This window comes from Lactuca virosa, chromosome 8, assembly GCF_052849685.1.
Source record: "Lactuca virosa cultivar CGN04683 chromosome 8, Lactuca_virosa_CGN04683_v6, whole genome shotgun sequence".
Taxonomy (NCBI): Eukaryota; Viridiplantae; Streptophyta; class Magnoliopsida; order Asterales; family Asteraceae; genus Lactuca; species Lactuca virosa.
Genome location: NC_136433.1, coordinates 51,139,408 through 51,157,198, shown reverse-complemented (window position 1 = coordinate 51,157,198; position 17,791 = coordinate 51,139,408). Strand labels below are relative to the sequence as shown.

The window sequence follows — 17,791 nt, the reverse complement described above, 5'->3', positions numbered from 1 at the left end:
CATTAACATCAACAAAATTGAATTAATGTTGAAAACCTGAAAGTATTTCCTGAATTGAATCAAAATGAAGTTGGATTAATGTTTAAAATTCAATAACAGGTCAACTAACATCAACAAAACTGGTGAAACATGCAAACACTGAAGCAACATCCAAAGGTCCCATTCTTCATCATCTGTGAAATTGATGAAAAAAAAAGTAAAAGGATGATGAAAGATTAAATAGATTACATTGTTCATGGGTGTGAGCTTTTCGTCTTGTACTGACTTCATGATTTTGTATCAATCTGAACTAATCAAGTCCCAAACAAAGCACATAATCTTATAAACGAAAACCCAGGAGAGAGGGTGCGGGAAAAACCCATCAACGTCTCCACCATCATCACCATTACCGTTCACCTTCATCTTCCTGTCACCATCGAAGACCAGCACATACGCACAACATAACCCAAGATCTTTGTTCTTGACATTCTAATCGATCCACTAAGGTGGAAGGGGAGATAAGCAGAGATCGAGTTTTAAAGATAAGGGTGTAAGTTCTTTTTCTTTCTTCTACGACCAACTTAGAGCAACACAAAAGAACAGAGCATACCACGTGGGTGTGTGTTTGTGTGTGTAAGAGAGAGACTTGTCATTTTCTTTATACTAAACAAATAAATAATTAGACAAATTAAGTGAGCTGGCACAAGGGATTCGTTTTTTTGCAAAAAATACCTATTCCCATATTTGTTCCCTTAGAAGCACAAAAATAACTTAAGGGCTGAACGGGTAAAATCGAAATACATAGTAGTGTCCTTGCGCATTCTATATAAATTAATATCGACAAAACTGCACAAATGGTCCCTGTGGTTTACACAAAATTGCCACTTTGGTCCAAAAAAGTTTGGGCTAGGACCACAAGTCCAAAGTTTTCATTTTCTTGCGTCTTTGGTCCAAAGGGTTAACTTCCGTCTATTTCCCTCTGTTAAGTTCTGTTTGACTAGTCAAATTAGGGGTATTTTGGTCATTCCATATTTATGCCCCTTATTTTATATTAATAAAAGAGTCCTATAAGAACCAATTCCAATCCCTCTTTGTCGTCGTTCTCAGCTGCGTCTTCTTCAACTCTGCGATCGTCTTCGATTTCTTCAAGAAATCAAAATCAAAAATAGTGCTTTGTTTTTGTGGTAAAATGGCCATAGTTCGCATAGCATGGACTGACAAAAATCCAAGTAGACGCTTCTGGGGATGCCCTACTGAGGTACGCAAAGGTTTTTTTTTGGATTTCAGCATAAATCTCCCATTACATGTTATGATCTTCTTTTGTTTCTTAAATTTTGAAGGGATCCAAATGTCGATTTATTGGTTGGTTTGATGGTCCAATTTGTGAACGTTCAAAAGCTATTATACCTGGGCTGCTGAGGTCAATCAACAAATAGAAGTCACAAAACACAAGACTCAAGTGTTACCTGTTATGCAGTTGGGTGTTGTTCGTGTTTGTTCTGTTTTATAAGAAGTAGACCGAAGTGTAATGGTTTGGGTGGTTTCTAAGCAGTATATTGAAGTGTAATGGTTTGGGTAGTGTTTTAATGTTTTTGGTAGTATCTTGTTTAAGCAATGTAATCTTTTGGGCAATACTTTGTGGTAGTCTTTTGTGGTTAAAATGTAAGCAATGTAAGACATGTTTTGCAAGAATTTGTCAATGGTGATTATATTTGGTATGTACATTTTGACCAATTTATTTTGTTTGTTGTTTTGTTTAAAGGGGCATATTGGTCAATTTATTTAGTTTGTGGTTTACACATTATGAATGACAATGGTATGTTTTGTTTAAAAGCGCATATTGGTCAAGTTCTACAACAAAAAATTATACATGAGAATAACATCAAGACATTAAACATAACGTAAGCCATTACATCAAATCCAGTGTAAATTGTTCCCATACATCACATGGGTACACTATCAAGTACCAAAAATAACATCCAAATTGCTTAAACCCCAAAACACATAAAGTACTAAACATACAATACACATAAACATAACATTATCCCAAAAAGACACTTATACCCCTACATACATCAAAATCCCTTGAAATCCCATCACTTACCCCCTTGGCCTTTGCAAGTTCTAGCATTGTGCCCTTTAATTTTACACTTGCTGCAAGTTACTTGGATAAACTTTCTTGTAAGCTTTCCACTCCCACTAGCAATATGGCTTTGACTCCCACTACCACTAACAACATTGTCTCCCTTCTTCTGGTTTTTCTCCTCAACAGATTGCCTCCTCTTTTTCTTGGGCCTTCCAGGCTTATTATGGTGTAGAGGAGGGGTGATTTTAATTGGGCATTCACTTATAGGCCACATTGCTCGACCTTTAATAGGCTCTACCTTGTACACATAAGCTGCTTTCCATGTTTCTAGCCAGTGCACCCTGTAGGCATAAGTGTGCAGCTCTCCAACTTCCTCACCATTATCTGTTTTGTCATTTAGGACTGCAATGACATGCTTACAAGGGATTCCTGTTAATTCCCACTTCCTACAACTGCATACTCTTTCAACCATGTCAACAACATGTTGATCCTGCCATGGCCCTTGCACTTGGTATTTATCTGACCCATTCCACCTAGTTGTGTACTGAGATGCCCAATTCACATTCTTCTCCATGATCTTTGTTGCAGATGGGGTTAGTGGACCAACACACTTCTTTTGCACCTTTATGACATTGTATATTCTTTTCATCATATACTCCCTAATGTACTCCAAGCAGGTTATCAGTGGCTTGTCCCTTCCCTCAATCAATTTGCTATTAAAAACTTCACAAAGATTATTCAGAAGCATGTCTGAAACTGCTCTACCTGAAAACACCACAATAATGTCAGGATCAAACATATACTAACATAAAAGGGTAAATTTGGAAGCTGAAGTATATACCTGTGAAGTGGCTTCTTGCCCAGTGTTGTGGGGGAATCTGCTTCAACCAATTATAAGCTTCTATATCATATGAGTTAAATTCCTTCATCCTTTGATTGAACTCTGGTACTGTTGTAGCTGTAGCACAATTCCACAAGTGTTCTTTGTACTCATTAGTTCTCCATGTTTTCCTCATATTGTTATGTATATGCCTGAGACAAAACCTGTGCTCAGCACATGGGAACAACTGAGAAATGGCAGCCTGCAATCCCTGTAAAGGAATTAAAACATAGTTAGTATAATACATCTAAATATGTCAAATATAAACAACAAATTACAAACCTTTTGTCTATCACTTATAAATGTGAAGTTTGAGTTTGCATATAGGTCCAGATCATCTCCAATACACTCAAGAAACCACTTCCAACTGTCAGTGTTCTCAGTCTCAACAATAGCATAAGCTAGGGGGGTATATTCCATTGTTGGAGTCTACCCCAACTACAATTAAAATTTGTCCTGGGAAAGGGCCCTTCATAAATTCCCCATCAAAACCTAGAAAATCCCTCAGGCAAGCTCTAAACCCCTTCTTCATTCCACCCAGGCACACATACATCCTTTTAAACCTTCTTGAGGTAGCACTTAGGTTGGGTTCTGAATCAAACTCTAACTTCACAGTGGTTTCTGGATTAGTAGACTGCAACTCCAGGATGTAATCTCTGAGAACATCATACTGCTTTTTGTAATCACCCTGGACAAGTTTTTTTGCAGTAGATTTGGCCCTGAATACCTTGTGAATAGAGAATCCAACTTGATATTCCTTTTGAAGTTGTTCTTGAAGAGCCTTGACTGGGATTGTTGGGTTGGATTCAATTTGGTCCATTATCTGTTTCGAGATAAACTTTGCAGTTGCACTTCTTACTTTTCTTGTCTGGAGGCATCTATGTTCATGGTTGTAAGTTTTTATGAACCAAGTACTATTTACATCTGACCTAGAACCTTGTATCACCCAAGGACAAGGGGTAGGTTCACCCACATGACCATCATTAAAGGCTACAGTTCCTTTACAGAGTGCCCTTAACCTCATTTTGTCGTTTTTCACAAAGATTATATTCCTTCTTGTTTCCAGTGCATGCAATTGTATCTTGTCCTTTAACTCCTTCTTACTTTTATATTTTTGTCCTATCCTAAAAGTTACCTTGTGTACCTCACCTTGAGAGCACCTTGTCTCCTTCCCCAATTCCTTTATTACAGCTCTTCTTTTCCTATCTATATCAGAACCCTCATCCAGTGAATCCCATTGATCATTATCTATAACATCCAATTCTTCATTGACCCCATCACTCTCATTATCTCTATGCTTTGATAATCTTTTTTCAAGAAATTCTGCTTCAAGATCTATATTCATGTAAAAATCCCTCATATCTACTTCTACATCAGGGATTATGTTGTCTTCATCCACCCAGAAGTCACTATCATCACTGTCCTCACTCTCATCACTTCTTTCATGATTCTCTTCATCGGTCTCTGTCTTATCTTCACTTCCATCATCAACTGCAAAATCTCTCATCTCTACATTCTCATCATTCATTTCATTTCTTTCATGATTCTCTTCTTCAGTGACTTCCTTATTAACTGCATTGTCCTCACCTTCATGAACCTCATCATCTACATTTTGGTCATTAGACTGTAAAATCTCTTGGTACAACCCAAGATCAAAGTCATTAGCTGCCTCATCAAATTCATTGAATCCCTGGTCAAAGTCATTAGCTGCCTCATCAAATTCATTAAATCCCTGGTCAATATCATTAGCTGCCTCATCAAATTCATTAAATCCCTGGTCAGTATCATTAGCTGCATCATCCTTATTCCCACCAATCCTATCAACACCAACATCATCCATCACCAATTTCTTAATAGATGATGACAATGGTTTGTCCTTGATAAATTCCCTTTTCTTAGTATATTCAGGGGATATCGACAAGGCTAAAGCAGCTTCATTTGCTATCACATGTGGTATGCATGTTTGTGGCATGCCACTGGGTTGGTTATTAGTTGGGGGGGGGGGGGGTTTGATGTTCATCAATCTCCTCTAATTGCTCAATAATAACTTTTCTTATAGGTTTAAGAGCCATAAAGTAAGTAAGCAAGTTAGTAATACCATGTTCGGTGTAAACCCTTATTAGTTTATGCTCCTTCACATACTGGGCAAGATTGAGGACATCATCATCATTTCCTAGGGCCCGTAGCCCAAAATGCATGTCTCCCTTTGGCACTCGAAAATGATAGTAGATAACTGGAGGAACTGAGTATCCTAACCCTTTCATAATCGCATCCATCTCGTGAATAGAAAACTCTTCTATATCCACCATATCTACGTACGTCACAGTACCCTCAATGTAGTTGACATTTGGAAACTTTGTGAACTCACCTCCATGATGTAGCTTGATGGTAAACAATGTAGGGTATCCATCTTCAACACAAGAGCAAAAAAAACTTCAGAAGGTATGATTTCTTGTAAGCAAATCAAGAAAATGATCAAAAACAAAATTACGTACCATAAACCACCCTTGGGTCAAATGACGTGCTTGACAACTTTAAGTGCCACATTGATATATGCATTCACTACGAAAGTCGCCTGATCGAAGCTATCAACCTTGGTAATCAGTTTAGGGTTCTTGATCCTCAGTCAATGAGGAGGGAAATTGTATCGACTCGCGGTTTTTAAGGACTATAAATGTGAATTAGGCTCGATATTATCCGTATGACGATGCATACATACAGACTCTCTTTTATTAATATAAAATAAGGGGCATAAATATGGAATGACCAAAATACCCCTAATTTGACTAGTCAAACATAACTTAACAGAGGGAAATAGACGGAAGTTAACCCTTTGGACCAAAGACGCAAGAAAATGAAAACTTTAGACTTGTGGTGCTAGCCCAAAATTTTTTGGACCAAAGTGGAAATTTTGTGTAAACCACAGGGACCATTTGTGCAGTTTTGTCATTAATATCAAATAATCTTACAAATCTAACTGTTATTAACTTTGTAAGTACATATATTTTTTTTTTCATGAAATACCGTTCTAAAGATATATATTTTGCCGGCAATTGGTTACAATCAAATCAATTATTGTCAAATACTTGTACTAAAAATAGATTTTCTTTAATACATGCTAAAGAAGTGATTTGTTCAACAGTGTAATTAATATATATCATACAACAATTAGGTTTTGTAAAACCTGATATTATCATTTTTCTAAAATTTTAATGTTATGAACTAGGCATCTTTTTAAAAATATTGCCAATCATTCAAAATGTTTATATTTCCACATTTCTCGTAAAAATCATTTGTAAAAATGGGATAATAATCCATTGATTTGTAAGGGTAACAAATTTTGTTAAATATACATATTTAATCACTTGAGTTTTCTTTATATATATATATATATATATCTTACCAAAGCACTTGTTTATGGTGTTCAAAATTTGTCGTTATGACCTGTAATACCTGGTCATAATGATATATTTTTCACGTCAAAAAAAATTCAATGGTAAAATATGTATAAAAAATTAAATAATTATATATACACACATAACAAAGTTCGTTATCCTTTATGAGTCATTATCTCTATATATTTAAGACAAAAAAAAAACATACTAATCATATATTTATTTTGTTAGAATCTTGTCTTGTTATATCATCTTGTTTAATTTTGAAAACCATACAATCTCATATTTCATCCAAGACCACCAAATATTTATGACTCTTTAATATATGTCGCTCATTTCTAAATCGCATCCCTAAAATCATCAAGTTCCTCTATTTCTAGCCTTATTGTTAGTATACGTTGCATTTCTCTATTTCTAGCGTTATTTATGACTCGGATTACATTACCCTTTTTGTGTTAGATCATCAAGTAACAATCGTGATGTAAATATCAATTGCTTAACATTAGGATGAAGGGTGTGGGCGCGGTCTGGGACCGCGGTTTGTGCCACGTCAACCGCGAACACCGCCCTCAGGTCGCGGTCTGGTGCGGTCTTGGCCGCACTGCGGCTAAAACTACCGCGTGCTGTGATTGGTCCTTGGTTTTTGACTGCTTTTTTGACCGTTGAATCGGTCTTTGTGGTTAATTTTTTTTTTTTAAACTTTACTACACACACACATATATATATATATATATATATATATATATATATATATATATATATATATATATATATATATATATATATATATATATTACCATTTTACACAACAATTTTACACAACCTTTAACCATATCTCTACTCCTTTTCTCTATTTTTTTTTTTGAAAAATGTCATCTTCCAAACGACCCAGCAAAGAAAAAACACCAGTTAGAAACACCAACACCCCAATACCTTCATTTGATCAACCGATTTTCTCACCTCCGTATTACCACTACGGCGGTATGTTTCCGTATTTTCCACAACGACCAGCGCAACCACTACCACAAAAACCACCACTACCACAACCCGACCCAGATTTTAATCCATTTGATTTTTTGTCTCAACCCGAGTTTGTTCAACAAACACAACCAGAAACGGTCGTTTCTGATTCTGAATCGGAATTCGTTACAGAAACCCAGCCCACTCGAGCAGCAACTAAAAGAAAAGATAAGGTGAAGGCTAGATGTTGGGAACCTTTGGAAGCGTTAGTGTTGGCACAATCTTGGATCGATATTTCAGAAGATGCGACGGTTGGAAAAGACCAAAAGCATGACCGCTTTTGGATTCGCGTTTTACACAGGTTCCATAAAGGAATGAACCGTGGAGAATACCGTTCAAAACATCAAGTGTACTCCAAATGGGGGAAAATGAACAAGGAAGTCATGTTGTTTATGTAACACCCATAAAATTTGAGCCAAATTAAAACATTTTAATCATTCAAAAACCATTACGTTCATACAACTCATTTTCAAAATAGTTTAAACATCAGAGTATCCCCCAGAACCATATCATATAAATCATAAAACATGAGGAGCGGTACGATCACGCCTTCGCCTCGCCACGATCTCCTGAAGTACGTGAAACAATACACTGAAACTGTAAGCCCGAAAGCTTAGTGAGTTACCCCCAAAATACCAACCACACATATCATACTCATAGCATATCATAAATAGAACAGCCACGCACATCGGGTCTACTGTGTGACTGGTCCGCCCGCACCGGGCCTTCAGTCCACCTGGTCCACCCTCCGAGTCTAGCCATGTACATTGAGTCTACAGTGTGATTGGTCCGCCCGCACCGGGCCTTCAATCCACCTGGTCCACTCTGAGTCTACAGTATGACTGGTCCGCCCGCACCGGGCCTTCAGTCGGCCTGGTCCACTCTCCGAGCCTCGACACGTCTGGTCCGCCCTCTTGGGGCCTTCAGCCTATCCGGACCGCTCGCTGGGCCTTCGGAATGTCCGGTCCGCCCTGGGTATGTTGGCCTACAGCACGAAGCAGGACCCGCCTCAACCCAACCACAGTCCAACAACCATGTGCACATAAACATATAATCATATACAATCCTCAACCAGACAAACAGTCTAACAAATCACATAGCATATCAATATCCTAACCAGGATTCCGACCTAACCGGTCACTAGCATAACATTACCCTATATCCCGGGTACCGACCTTAACCAGGTCTCTAACACATACCATCCTAACTACTAGGATGCAAACATAGCAAAGCAATAACATAACAACAACTACCCGGATTTCCATCCGATAAAGGGTCGGCCTTGGTGCCGTAGACCCTGTCGATATAGTGAGGATAACTCACCTCGCAATTGCCGACTGGAAGGATAAGATCAGCTGCTCCGACCCCGACACGAACTCCACCACCGTACACTACCAAGAACCAGATTCATAAGCCCAATATTACCAAAATACCCTTGGTAAACAAATTGGTCAACTCTTGGTCAAAGTCAAAGTCAACCTCCTGACTGACTCTACTCGCCGAGTCGACCCGTCGACTCGTCGATTCCCTATACTAAGAACTTCCCATAACACGACTCAGCTCACCGAGTTACCTCCCGACTCACTGCTTCAAGGTTTGACCAGAAAAGATTGGGGTTCTGCGACCAAACTCGTCGAGTCCAAGAACAGACTCGCCGAGTCCAAGGCAATCTTCAACAGGCTCGCCGAGTTGTTCTTCAACTCACCGAGTTCATGCACATATTCATACTACTCGTCGAGTGCACTCATGTGACTCGCCAAGTTCAAACGTGACATCTTCCTTCAGACGATTTCAGGCCATTTCATTGCTTCCAATACATAGATCTGGACTCCTAGGGCCAGATTCACACGTAAAGTTTCCAACTTTACGTGCATGCAAGGCTCAACAAGCTCCAACCAAGCTACAAGGAGGTTTTGGGACAAAGATACTCTCCATCAAGCCCCATGGCTGATGCTTTATGCTTGCATGGCTCACTACTAACCTAGATCTGAAGTTGCAACCTCAGATCTGGCCTCTAAACCCGAAATGGATTCCAAACAAGCTAAAAACCCCAAATTAACAACCAACAATGGATCTAGAAGAGGAAAACTCAAGGTGACGACTTGTTACCTCAGAAATGTGCCAAAGAAGGAGTAGATTCCGGATCTACAATGATCTCCCGATGCTAGCCTCTTGATCTTCTAGCTTTCTTCTCTTAACCTCTTCTTCCAAGCTCAAAACTCTAACAATGGAGGTTCACACACTCTAATTAGGGTTTCTGGAACTCAAATGGACAGTAAAGAGGCTGAGGGTGGCTATAATGTGCTTTATATAGGGCACAACTCCCGGATTAGGGTTTTCTCCCTTCAGCACCAACTCGCCGAGTCCACTTCCGACTCGCCGAGTTGGTCACTTAACGTGTGACCAAATCGCGACTCGACTCGCCGAGTCCATCCATAGACTCGCCGAGTCGACCTTCCTTATTTACACTAAGAACCCTAAACTTGCACTTCTGAACTCGGGGTGTTACAGTTTAATGACTTGTGGAACAACATGAAACGTCAATGGAAAAGTGGAGAAAGCGATGAAGTGATTTTGAAGAAAGCGTTGAAAGTGTATCAAAAAGAAAATCTGAAGGCTTTCAAGTTTCTTGAAGTTTGGAATTTTTTGAAAGATAACAGGAAATGGCTGAGTAGCAAAACATCAGACGAGCATATACAGTGGTTCAAAACGCAGCAGAACATCTGAGTCCGACCACACTACATCAGATGTTCGTGTTCAATTTGATCTGAGCGAAGATGAACCTGTTCCAGTTTCACCACCTTCCCGACCAATGGGAAGAGACAAAGCAAAAAGCAAAGGCAAAGGCAAAGCGTCGGATTCAGAAGATTTGAAAGAAATGGGAGCCGACATGAAGGGTATAAAAGACAGAATGGACAAGATTTTGCAAACTGCTTCTGAAAGAGAGCTTCGGAAACAAAGGGAGAGCGACATGTGAATACTAGCGACGGACACGTCGAATATGACCGGGGCCGAGCTTGAAGTGGTTTTGGCGATGAAGGAGGAAGTGAAAAAACGTTACATCAATCGTGGCTAATTTCTAGTTTTTTTTTCAAGTTTTTAATCGTTTGGTGTGTGTGTGTTTTTTTTTTTTAAGTTGTAGGTTTTATGTTTCTAATTTGTTTTTCTAAATTTTTAGGTTTTTTTTAAGTTAAGTAATGTATGGTATTTGTATTTTTAATTAATGAAATATTATCTTTTTAAAATTATGTTTTTTTTATTAAAAAAATCAGTTTTATTAAATTAAATAGTTAACAAAAAAAAGAAAATAAAAGTGTGGCACCACCCCTTTGGTGTGTCAAGAAACCACACTTGTGTGGTAAAAAATGACATGACGTTTATGTGGCGGGGGAGGGAGTACGGTTTCGGTGGCACCACTCCTTCCAGCCTTAATCCTTCAAATAGTCCGAACCTCAAGTAATTTTGGCACATGAGTTACCTCATGATGCCCTCACAACATGGAGTTTATAGCAACTGTCCACAAACTAGTAAAAGACAAATTTGTCCTCATACTATTCACCAACCTAGCTTGCATTCTTCCCCTTTATCTTTATATATTTTGCTATAAAACAACATAAGTAAAACATAAAAAAAAAAAAATTATAATACTAAAGTTAACCAAAGTAAAGATGACAGTAGACTGTAAGAATAATGTTGTTACATTTGATTGATTTGGTAGGCAACTGCATTGGATCCCATGTTTACCTCACTTCCATAAAAACTGTTAAATTTATAATTTTTTAGATTTTTAATTTCCATTGTTTAAAGCTTCTACTGACATCAAGAAAAGGAGTGGGGATTGGCCCTGAGAAATCACGTGGACGCTCACTTAACCATTTGTCCGTGACTCTACTAACCACCAACTTCAAGAACACCTTAAAAAACCTGCAAATTGTTATCTGATTCTTCCTTTTTCTATTTTGTTTTTGTTCTTTCAAGCTAATCTATAATCCAGATCTATTGCAGATTTCGTGGTTAAAAATCTTCTGTCAATCATGGGTTTTAATGGCGGATTCCACCCTTCATTGCTTCATTAATGGAAACCCCAGCTCTAAACTACAACTTTTCTTTCGAAATTTGATTTCAAATGTTTGAAATGAGAAACTCGAGAGCTGTTCTTTTTCTTTTATTTAGCTTGTGTTTTCGATTTGTATTCAGTGGTGATTTAGAATCACTTCTGGAAATAAAATCATCCATTGATCCTTCGAATTCATTGCAATGGAGAGGAAATGATTTCTGTAAATGGGAAGGAGTTCGAGAATGCTTGAGAGGTCGAGTTTCGAAACTTGTTCTTGAGAATTTGAACTTGAGTGGGACATTTGATTCAAGAATCATCAACCAGTTGGATCAAATTCGTGTTTTGAGCTTAAAGCAAAACTCAATCTCTGGTCAAATCCCTAATCTTTCCAACTTAACCAACCTTAAATCACTCTATCTTTCATACAACAACTTTTCCGGCGAGTTTCCGGCGTCTCTCACCACCCTCCACCGTCTCAAAATCATTGTTATTTCCGGTAACCACCTTTCCGGCGACATTCCTCATTCATTACTTGGTTTACAAAGACTGTATATTCTTTACTTAGATGACAACATGCTAACCGGAAAAATCCCAGCTTTCAACCAAACCACCCTGAAATACCTAAATTTGTCCAACAATCAACTTTCCGGCGAAATCCCGATGACACGAACTTTATCAAGGTTCAACTCAACGTCGTTCATCGGTAACAATATTGACTTATTATGTAGTGATCCCTTTGGTATTCCATGTGGGGTAGTTTCCCCGACTCCGTCTTTTACTCCGGCGGATCAAACACCACCCACCACCGGAACATCGTACCACCATCGCCGGGTAATCAAGATCATAACGATAATCACCGGTTCCATCGGTGGATTATCTTTATTGTGTGTTTTAATCATTTTACTGGCGTTAAGCTTGAAAAAGGAGAATAAAACCAAGACGGGTACGTTCGTCGGAGGTAAAGGTGTAGAATCAGCAGAAGCGGTGGGTGGTGGTGGAACAAGTGGAGACGGAGGATCTTCATGGGATGAAGAAGGTGGTGGGATGGGGTCACTGGTGTTTTGCGGCGGTGGAGATAAGCCGGAGATGAATTATAAGTTGGAGGATCTGTTGAAAGCGTCGGCGGAGACACTTGGAAGAGGTACGGTGGGGAGTACGTACAAGGCGGTGATGGAGACCGGGTTTATTGTGACGGTGAAGAGGCTGAAAGATGCCACGTGTCCTAGTCTGGAGGAGTTTCGTAGACACGTGGAGGTGATCGGGAGGCTGAGGCACAAGAATTTGGTGCCACTCAGAGCGTATTTTCATGCTAAAGAGGAACGTCTACTTGTATACGATTATTTCCCAAATGGCAGCCTCTTTTCTCTTCTTCATGGTACGCAATTAATATTATGCAATCGTTTCTATATATACTTTTTAATTTGTGAAAAAAAAATAGAGATTTTATACCAAATATACAACCAAAAAAAGGTTAACATATCTTTCTATGTTAACGTTTAATTTTTTTAATTATGTAACAAACTGACTTTTATACAAATTCATTTAAGATAAAGAAGATATGATATTTTAGTGGTTATTTGTTTAACAAGTTTGAAATATGGTTGCATTAGTTTGAGTTGCATTACTTGTTAAAAAATATATAAAATTGTTATTTAAATTAGTAAAATTTTGATTTTATTTTTGTTCCTTACTTGGCAAAAAGTTAAAAGTAGGTAACTAGTTACTAGTTAGGATATTGCATATATTGTCGTAGAACAAAATATGGTAACATGTTTTGTCTATATTCACTTTGTTGTATAATTAGAAATGAAAATAAAACATTGATGTGTAAATATACATTAACCAATATGATTCTTTATGTCATGACATTATTATTTCTTATTTATGCAAAAAAAGTTTTTTTCTTTTCAGAGAGAGAGAATCATTTTTCATTTTTATGATCTATATGCAAATTTACTTGTAGCTTGTCTAATGAGTTGCAATGCAATTGTATCCTTTGTCTCGAAAACTAGCTTATTACATAAATCAACATAGATACAAACTTATATAAAAGTATGTTGCTATGTTATCTAGGTTTTCATATACTTCTTTGACGATAAAACAAAAGAGATATAACCATAATTGCTTTACTTAATAGAAATTTAGTTAATTTTTTAACAAATTCTTATGTATTTACAAAAAAGAAATTATGAGATGTTAAAAAAATGCTTTACAAAAATTATCAAATTATCAAAATATGATAAGGGACTATTTTGTATTTGAAAAATATTTTTACTTTTCAAAAAAACTTGTTCATTAACAAATTTATAAAAGCTCTAATTTTATGTATTATTTTGAATTTTTGATGATATAATTAGGCTTTTCGTATTTTCATTAAAAACTCTAACTAAAAAAATTTGCCCTAATTAGAAATAATTTACGGCCTGTTGCAGGATCAAAAACATCATCTGGTGGCAAGGGCAAACCACTTCACTGGACTTCCTGCCTCAAAATCGCCGACGATCTCGCCACCGGACTCCTCCATATCCACCAAAACCCAGGCCTCACCCACGGCAACATAAAATCATCCAACGTTCTCCTCAGCTCCGATTTCGAATCCTGCTTCACCGACTACGGCCTCGTCTCCTTCAAAAACCCCAACTCCACACACGAATCAAACCCTAATAATTCTCTCCTCCGCCGTGCCCCTGAATGCAGCAACCAAAAAACACCACCATCTCAACAATCCGACGTATACAGCTTCGGCGTTCTTCTCTTAGAGCTACTAACAGGCAACCCTCCATCCCAAGCCCTAATTTCAGACAATGGCTCCGACATTCCTAAATGGGTCAACACCATAAGAGAAGAACAAACCGAATCCAGCGGCGAAACCGTTTCTTCAGGTAACGAGAAACTCGCAGCGCTTCTCAACATTGCGATGGGTTGTGTGTCGGTTGTTCCAGACAACCGGCCGGCGATGAAGGATGTTTTGAAGATGATTAGGGAAACGAGAGCAGAAGCAGGTCATGTGTCGTGTAATAGCAGTGATCATTCACCTGGAAGATGGTCGGATACCGTTCAAAGCTTGCCGAGGGATAATCATAATCATCTGAATCTCAGCATATGATCATGGATAGTTGCAGTAATTCGTCTTGCTAATTAAGTAAAATTAAGTAATTATCACTCGATTACAGTAGGAATCTTGTTTCTCTTCTCCTAATTGCTACCCAGCAAGCTAAACATTCTTAGCTTTTTGAAAATGGAAGTTTCTTATTGTGGGTTTCAATCGAAATGGGCAATCAAAATACATGAAGAAAATTTGGATTGAATTCTGTACTTGGAGAATCTAAAAACTGAAGAAATCGTCTTCTCACCAAGAACCTGGTTCTTGTTTCATATGCATCCCGCTTGATGAGGTGAACATCATTGTCTGTGTTATTATAAAACTTTCATACATTACTCTAAAAAAAACAAGAATTGTAAAATGTAAATGTAAATTTGAAAAAAAACGATACCTGATTTTTAGTGGAGAGAATGGTATTGGCAAGATCTTCGTTTAGCGATACAGGTAGTGGTGGCCCAGGAATAAATCTCATGCTGCAAGAATTGAAGTAAAATTCATATCAATTTAAAGAAACAAAATTGATGTTTACAGAAGCAATAAAACATACTCGTTTAAAATGGCAGATATATTGTTCTTCATCTGGCTGAAGAGGTTGACATTGTCTTGAAGCTGTTAAAAAATGAATTCAATTCCATTGTAATCCAATTCCTTTGATGGATTCCATTCCTTCCAAAAAAATTTACTAATAATTTACTTACCTTTAGTGCACACATATTAGTTGAGATCTGACCAATAACTTGTTTGTTTTGTTCCAACAAATGTCTTATTGAGCCTTGTAAAGCTGCTTAAATGAGTAAAAATATAAATCATTGTGTCAATAAAAGTAAAACAATCAAGATAAAAATCATCTTACAAAAGGCATACATTGGAATATGAAGGAAGGAATCATGAGAGACTAACCTTCAACATGATTACCATCAGCCTGGACTCGATTATTCATTGAAACTGAAAATGGAGCCACATTAAATGTTGATATTGGTGGTACGACACTTGGCTTTGAGGAAAATTCCACCAATTTATCCTGAATAAATATGACACTTTAATTGATAAGTATTGTATACTAATATATAAACATGGTAAAGAGAGAAAGAGAGTGTTTCACAATGTAAATGGAGTATTAGACATTAGTTCTTACAAGCAATTTCTTAATTATTATCTTGGGATCTTGCAAAAATCATCTCATGTAAGTCAAGCTGAGTACCTGATCATATCAAAGCCCTCATTATCCTATAAAATGCTACTATATAACAAACTACTCAAAACCTATGAGTAGTACAACCTTAAAGACTATTATTCGATTATCTTTTTGACAATGTGCCATTAGAAAACTAAAGATGATTAAGAGACAGGTGTAAATTCATCCAAAGAATCCAAGGTCGCAACATTATTCTAATTCTAATTCCAGAGTTCCCCAATATACACAGTTAGATATGGTTATCATTTCTAATTAATTTGAAAAGAAAAAATAAATTAGTTGTTTCATATATATTTCAATAACAAAAATAACAAATAACAAAAATAGTCATATATATATATATATATATATATATATATATACCTTCTTGTCTTTTGACTTCTTCCACAAACTGAATTCCTCATGTTTCCGTCTTTTTCTCTGATATGATGCAAAGATATTGATCAAAAAGTAATCTCTTAAAGTTTTATTTTAACTTTTTTAATTAATAAAAAGCAATTAATATGTTATATATTATATAAAAAATAAAGAGTGAGAAACTCACCGCCATCCATCTACACCTGAGAGCAACATCACGAACAGTTTTATTACGCAATGTGGCAGCAATCTTGACATACCTTATAATTCCAGGTTCATCAGCATATCTACATATATTGAACAAGGAAAAGGGCATAAATGTAATTTTCCAATTTTGAAAATGCAACACAAAGTGAACCCACTAGAGCAAAATACATACTTGAGAAGTGCTTCCTCTAGTTTATGTTGTTCTTCAACAGACCACTCCACAGCCACGCCTGCTCTGTGCTTCAATTCCGGGACGGAATCAACAATAATAGAATCACAGGAATTCCCAATTCCTGTGAATGTTGAACTACTGTTGTTTACTATAGCAGAATTCCCTGAAAAAATCATGCCATGTGTACCATTCATTCGATGGAAATCCAAACCCCCAATCATACTAATCTCAGATTTGCTGTCTCTTGGGCTAGATTGGAACGATATAGCTTGTTGGTTCAGAGATGAAGTTTGTTGATGGTGAAAACCCGTATCCATCACAATTGATTGATTTGTTATAGACAGGAGTATGATTAGGAAAATGGTGTTGAAGTTATGTAGCGTTTGAGCTACAAAACGGAGGGAATTTCGTACACCCAAAACGAAAGAGGAAAGGAAATACCCATGTTTTGAAACCCTAGATTCTCAGCTCAGATAGATATAACAGCCATAAGAATAAAAATCAAAACCTCCATTGATATCATCAAGAGCAACGTTAAATCGATCCGATCCCACGAAATAAAGTAGCATAGAATTACTGAATCAGTGGTGGAAGTACCTTAGTGAAGCTGAAACCCCAATCGGAGAAAAGACGAAATACCCAAAAAGGCTGAGAAGTTTCGTAAAATCTACGGAGTTCAGCAAACAAGTATCGATACAAAGAAAATTGAATTAAAAACGGGTAACTGAAAAGATAAAAAGGAAAGTTTGATAAATTGCATCCACTTTAGAAGGGAAGCTCTGATTGGTTGTTTGTGTCGCCGCCTTCGTTCTTTCTCTCACTACAACATTCTCTACTTGACTTTCTCTCTCTATATCTATTGGTGGCGAAAGAATAGAGAAGAGATCGTGTGGATAGATGAATGACTTTCCTTCTGCTGTTGAGCTTTTTTATAAAGTTTTGGTCTAGCAAGCAGACCAGGCCATGGGATTTAGCAAAAAGTGCGAATCGATAAGCATTTGATGCCCATTACTGTCACCATTCCACCAACCACCATGAAAGGGTGTATACCAATGATAGCCTCGATTGTCGAAAATGTTTTTCTTGAAGGTGTTTAAAGTTTAAACCTAATTTATATTTAGTTTAAACCTAAAATATAAAAGAAAAGTAACCAAAAATATATCATTGTACAAAATCAATCGATTCATAAAAATTTATTAGGCTGTGTAAGTTGATAAGAAATAACATTTAATAAAAATTAACTTATAATTTAACTAAAAGTATAGAATAACATAAAAATACACTTGGAAACATAATTCGGTATTTTCCAAAAGAGAAATTAAATATTCTCCTATTTTTTC

The 17,791-nt window shown here is 37.1% G+C and overlaps 2 protein-coding genes across 3 annotated transcripts; one reads left to right on the top strand and one right to left on the bottom strand.

Annotated features, from left to right (window-relative positions):
• The first annotated feature begins 11,152 nt into the window (after window positions 1–11,152).
• Window positions 11,153–14,682, top strand: LOC145134656 (inactive leucine-rich repeat receptor-like serine/threonine-protein kinase At1g60630). The gene is made up of 2 exons (XM_079069501.1): window positions 11,153–12,792; window positions 13,850–14,682. The coding sequence occupies exons 1-2, from the start codon at window positions 11,487–11,489 to the stop codon at window positions 14,521–14,523; spliced, it is 1,980 nt and encodes a 659-aa protein (XP_078925627.1). The 5' UTR covers window positions 11,153–11,486; the 3' UTR covers window positions 14,524–14,682.
• On the bottom strand, window positions 14,534–17,506 carry LOC145134657 (uncharacterized). Of its 2 annotated transcripts, none has more exons than XM_079069502.1 (8): window positions 16,452–17,506; window positions 16,260–16,359; window positions 16,079–16,135; window positions 15,421–15,541; window positions 15,219–15,304; window positions 15,068–15,129; window positions 14,912–14,993; window positions 14,534–14,826 (listed from the first exon to the last, which is right to left on the bottom strand). In XM_079069502.1, exons 1-8 carry the CDS (start codon window positions 16,766–16,768, stop codon window positions 14,767–14,769), a joined length of 885 nt encoding a protein of 294 aa, XP_078925628.1. In that variant the 5' UTR covers window positions 16,769–17,506; the 3' UTR covers window positions 14,534–14,766. The 2 variants fall into 2 exon arrangements, with proteins under 2 accessions (XP_078925628.1, XP_078925629.1); XM_079069503.1 differs by having other exon boundaries at window positions 15,219–15,301; window positions 16,452–17,504.
• Between the last annotated feature and the right edge of the window lie 285 nt (window positions 17,507–17,791).

Coding starts and splice junctions, on each gene's coding strand:
- LOC145134656 (XM_079069501.1), top strand. CDS start 11,487: ATGTTTGAAATGAGAAACTCGAGAGCTGTTCTTTTTCTTTTATTTAGC. Junction 12,793..13,849: donor CCTCTTTTCTCTTCTTCATG/GTACGCAATTAA, acceptor GGCCTGTTGCAG/GATCAAAAACATCATCTGGT.
- LOC145134657 (XM_079069502.1), bottom strand. CDS start 16,768: ATGGATACGGGTTTTCACCATCAACAAACTTCATCTCTGAACCAACAA. Junction 16,360..16,451: donor CTAGAGGAAGCACTTCTCAA/GTATGTATTTTG, acceptor CAATATATGTAG/ATATGCTGATGAACCTGGAA. Junction 15,130..15,218: donor CTAATATGTGTGCACTAAAG/GTAAGTAAATTA, acceptor ATTTTTTAACAG/CTTCAAGACAATGTCAACCT.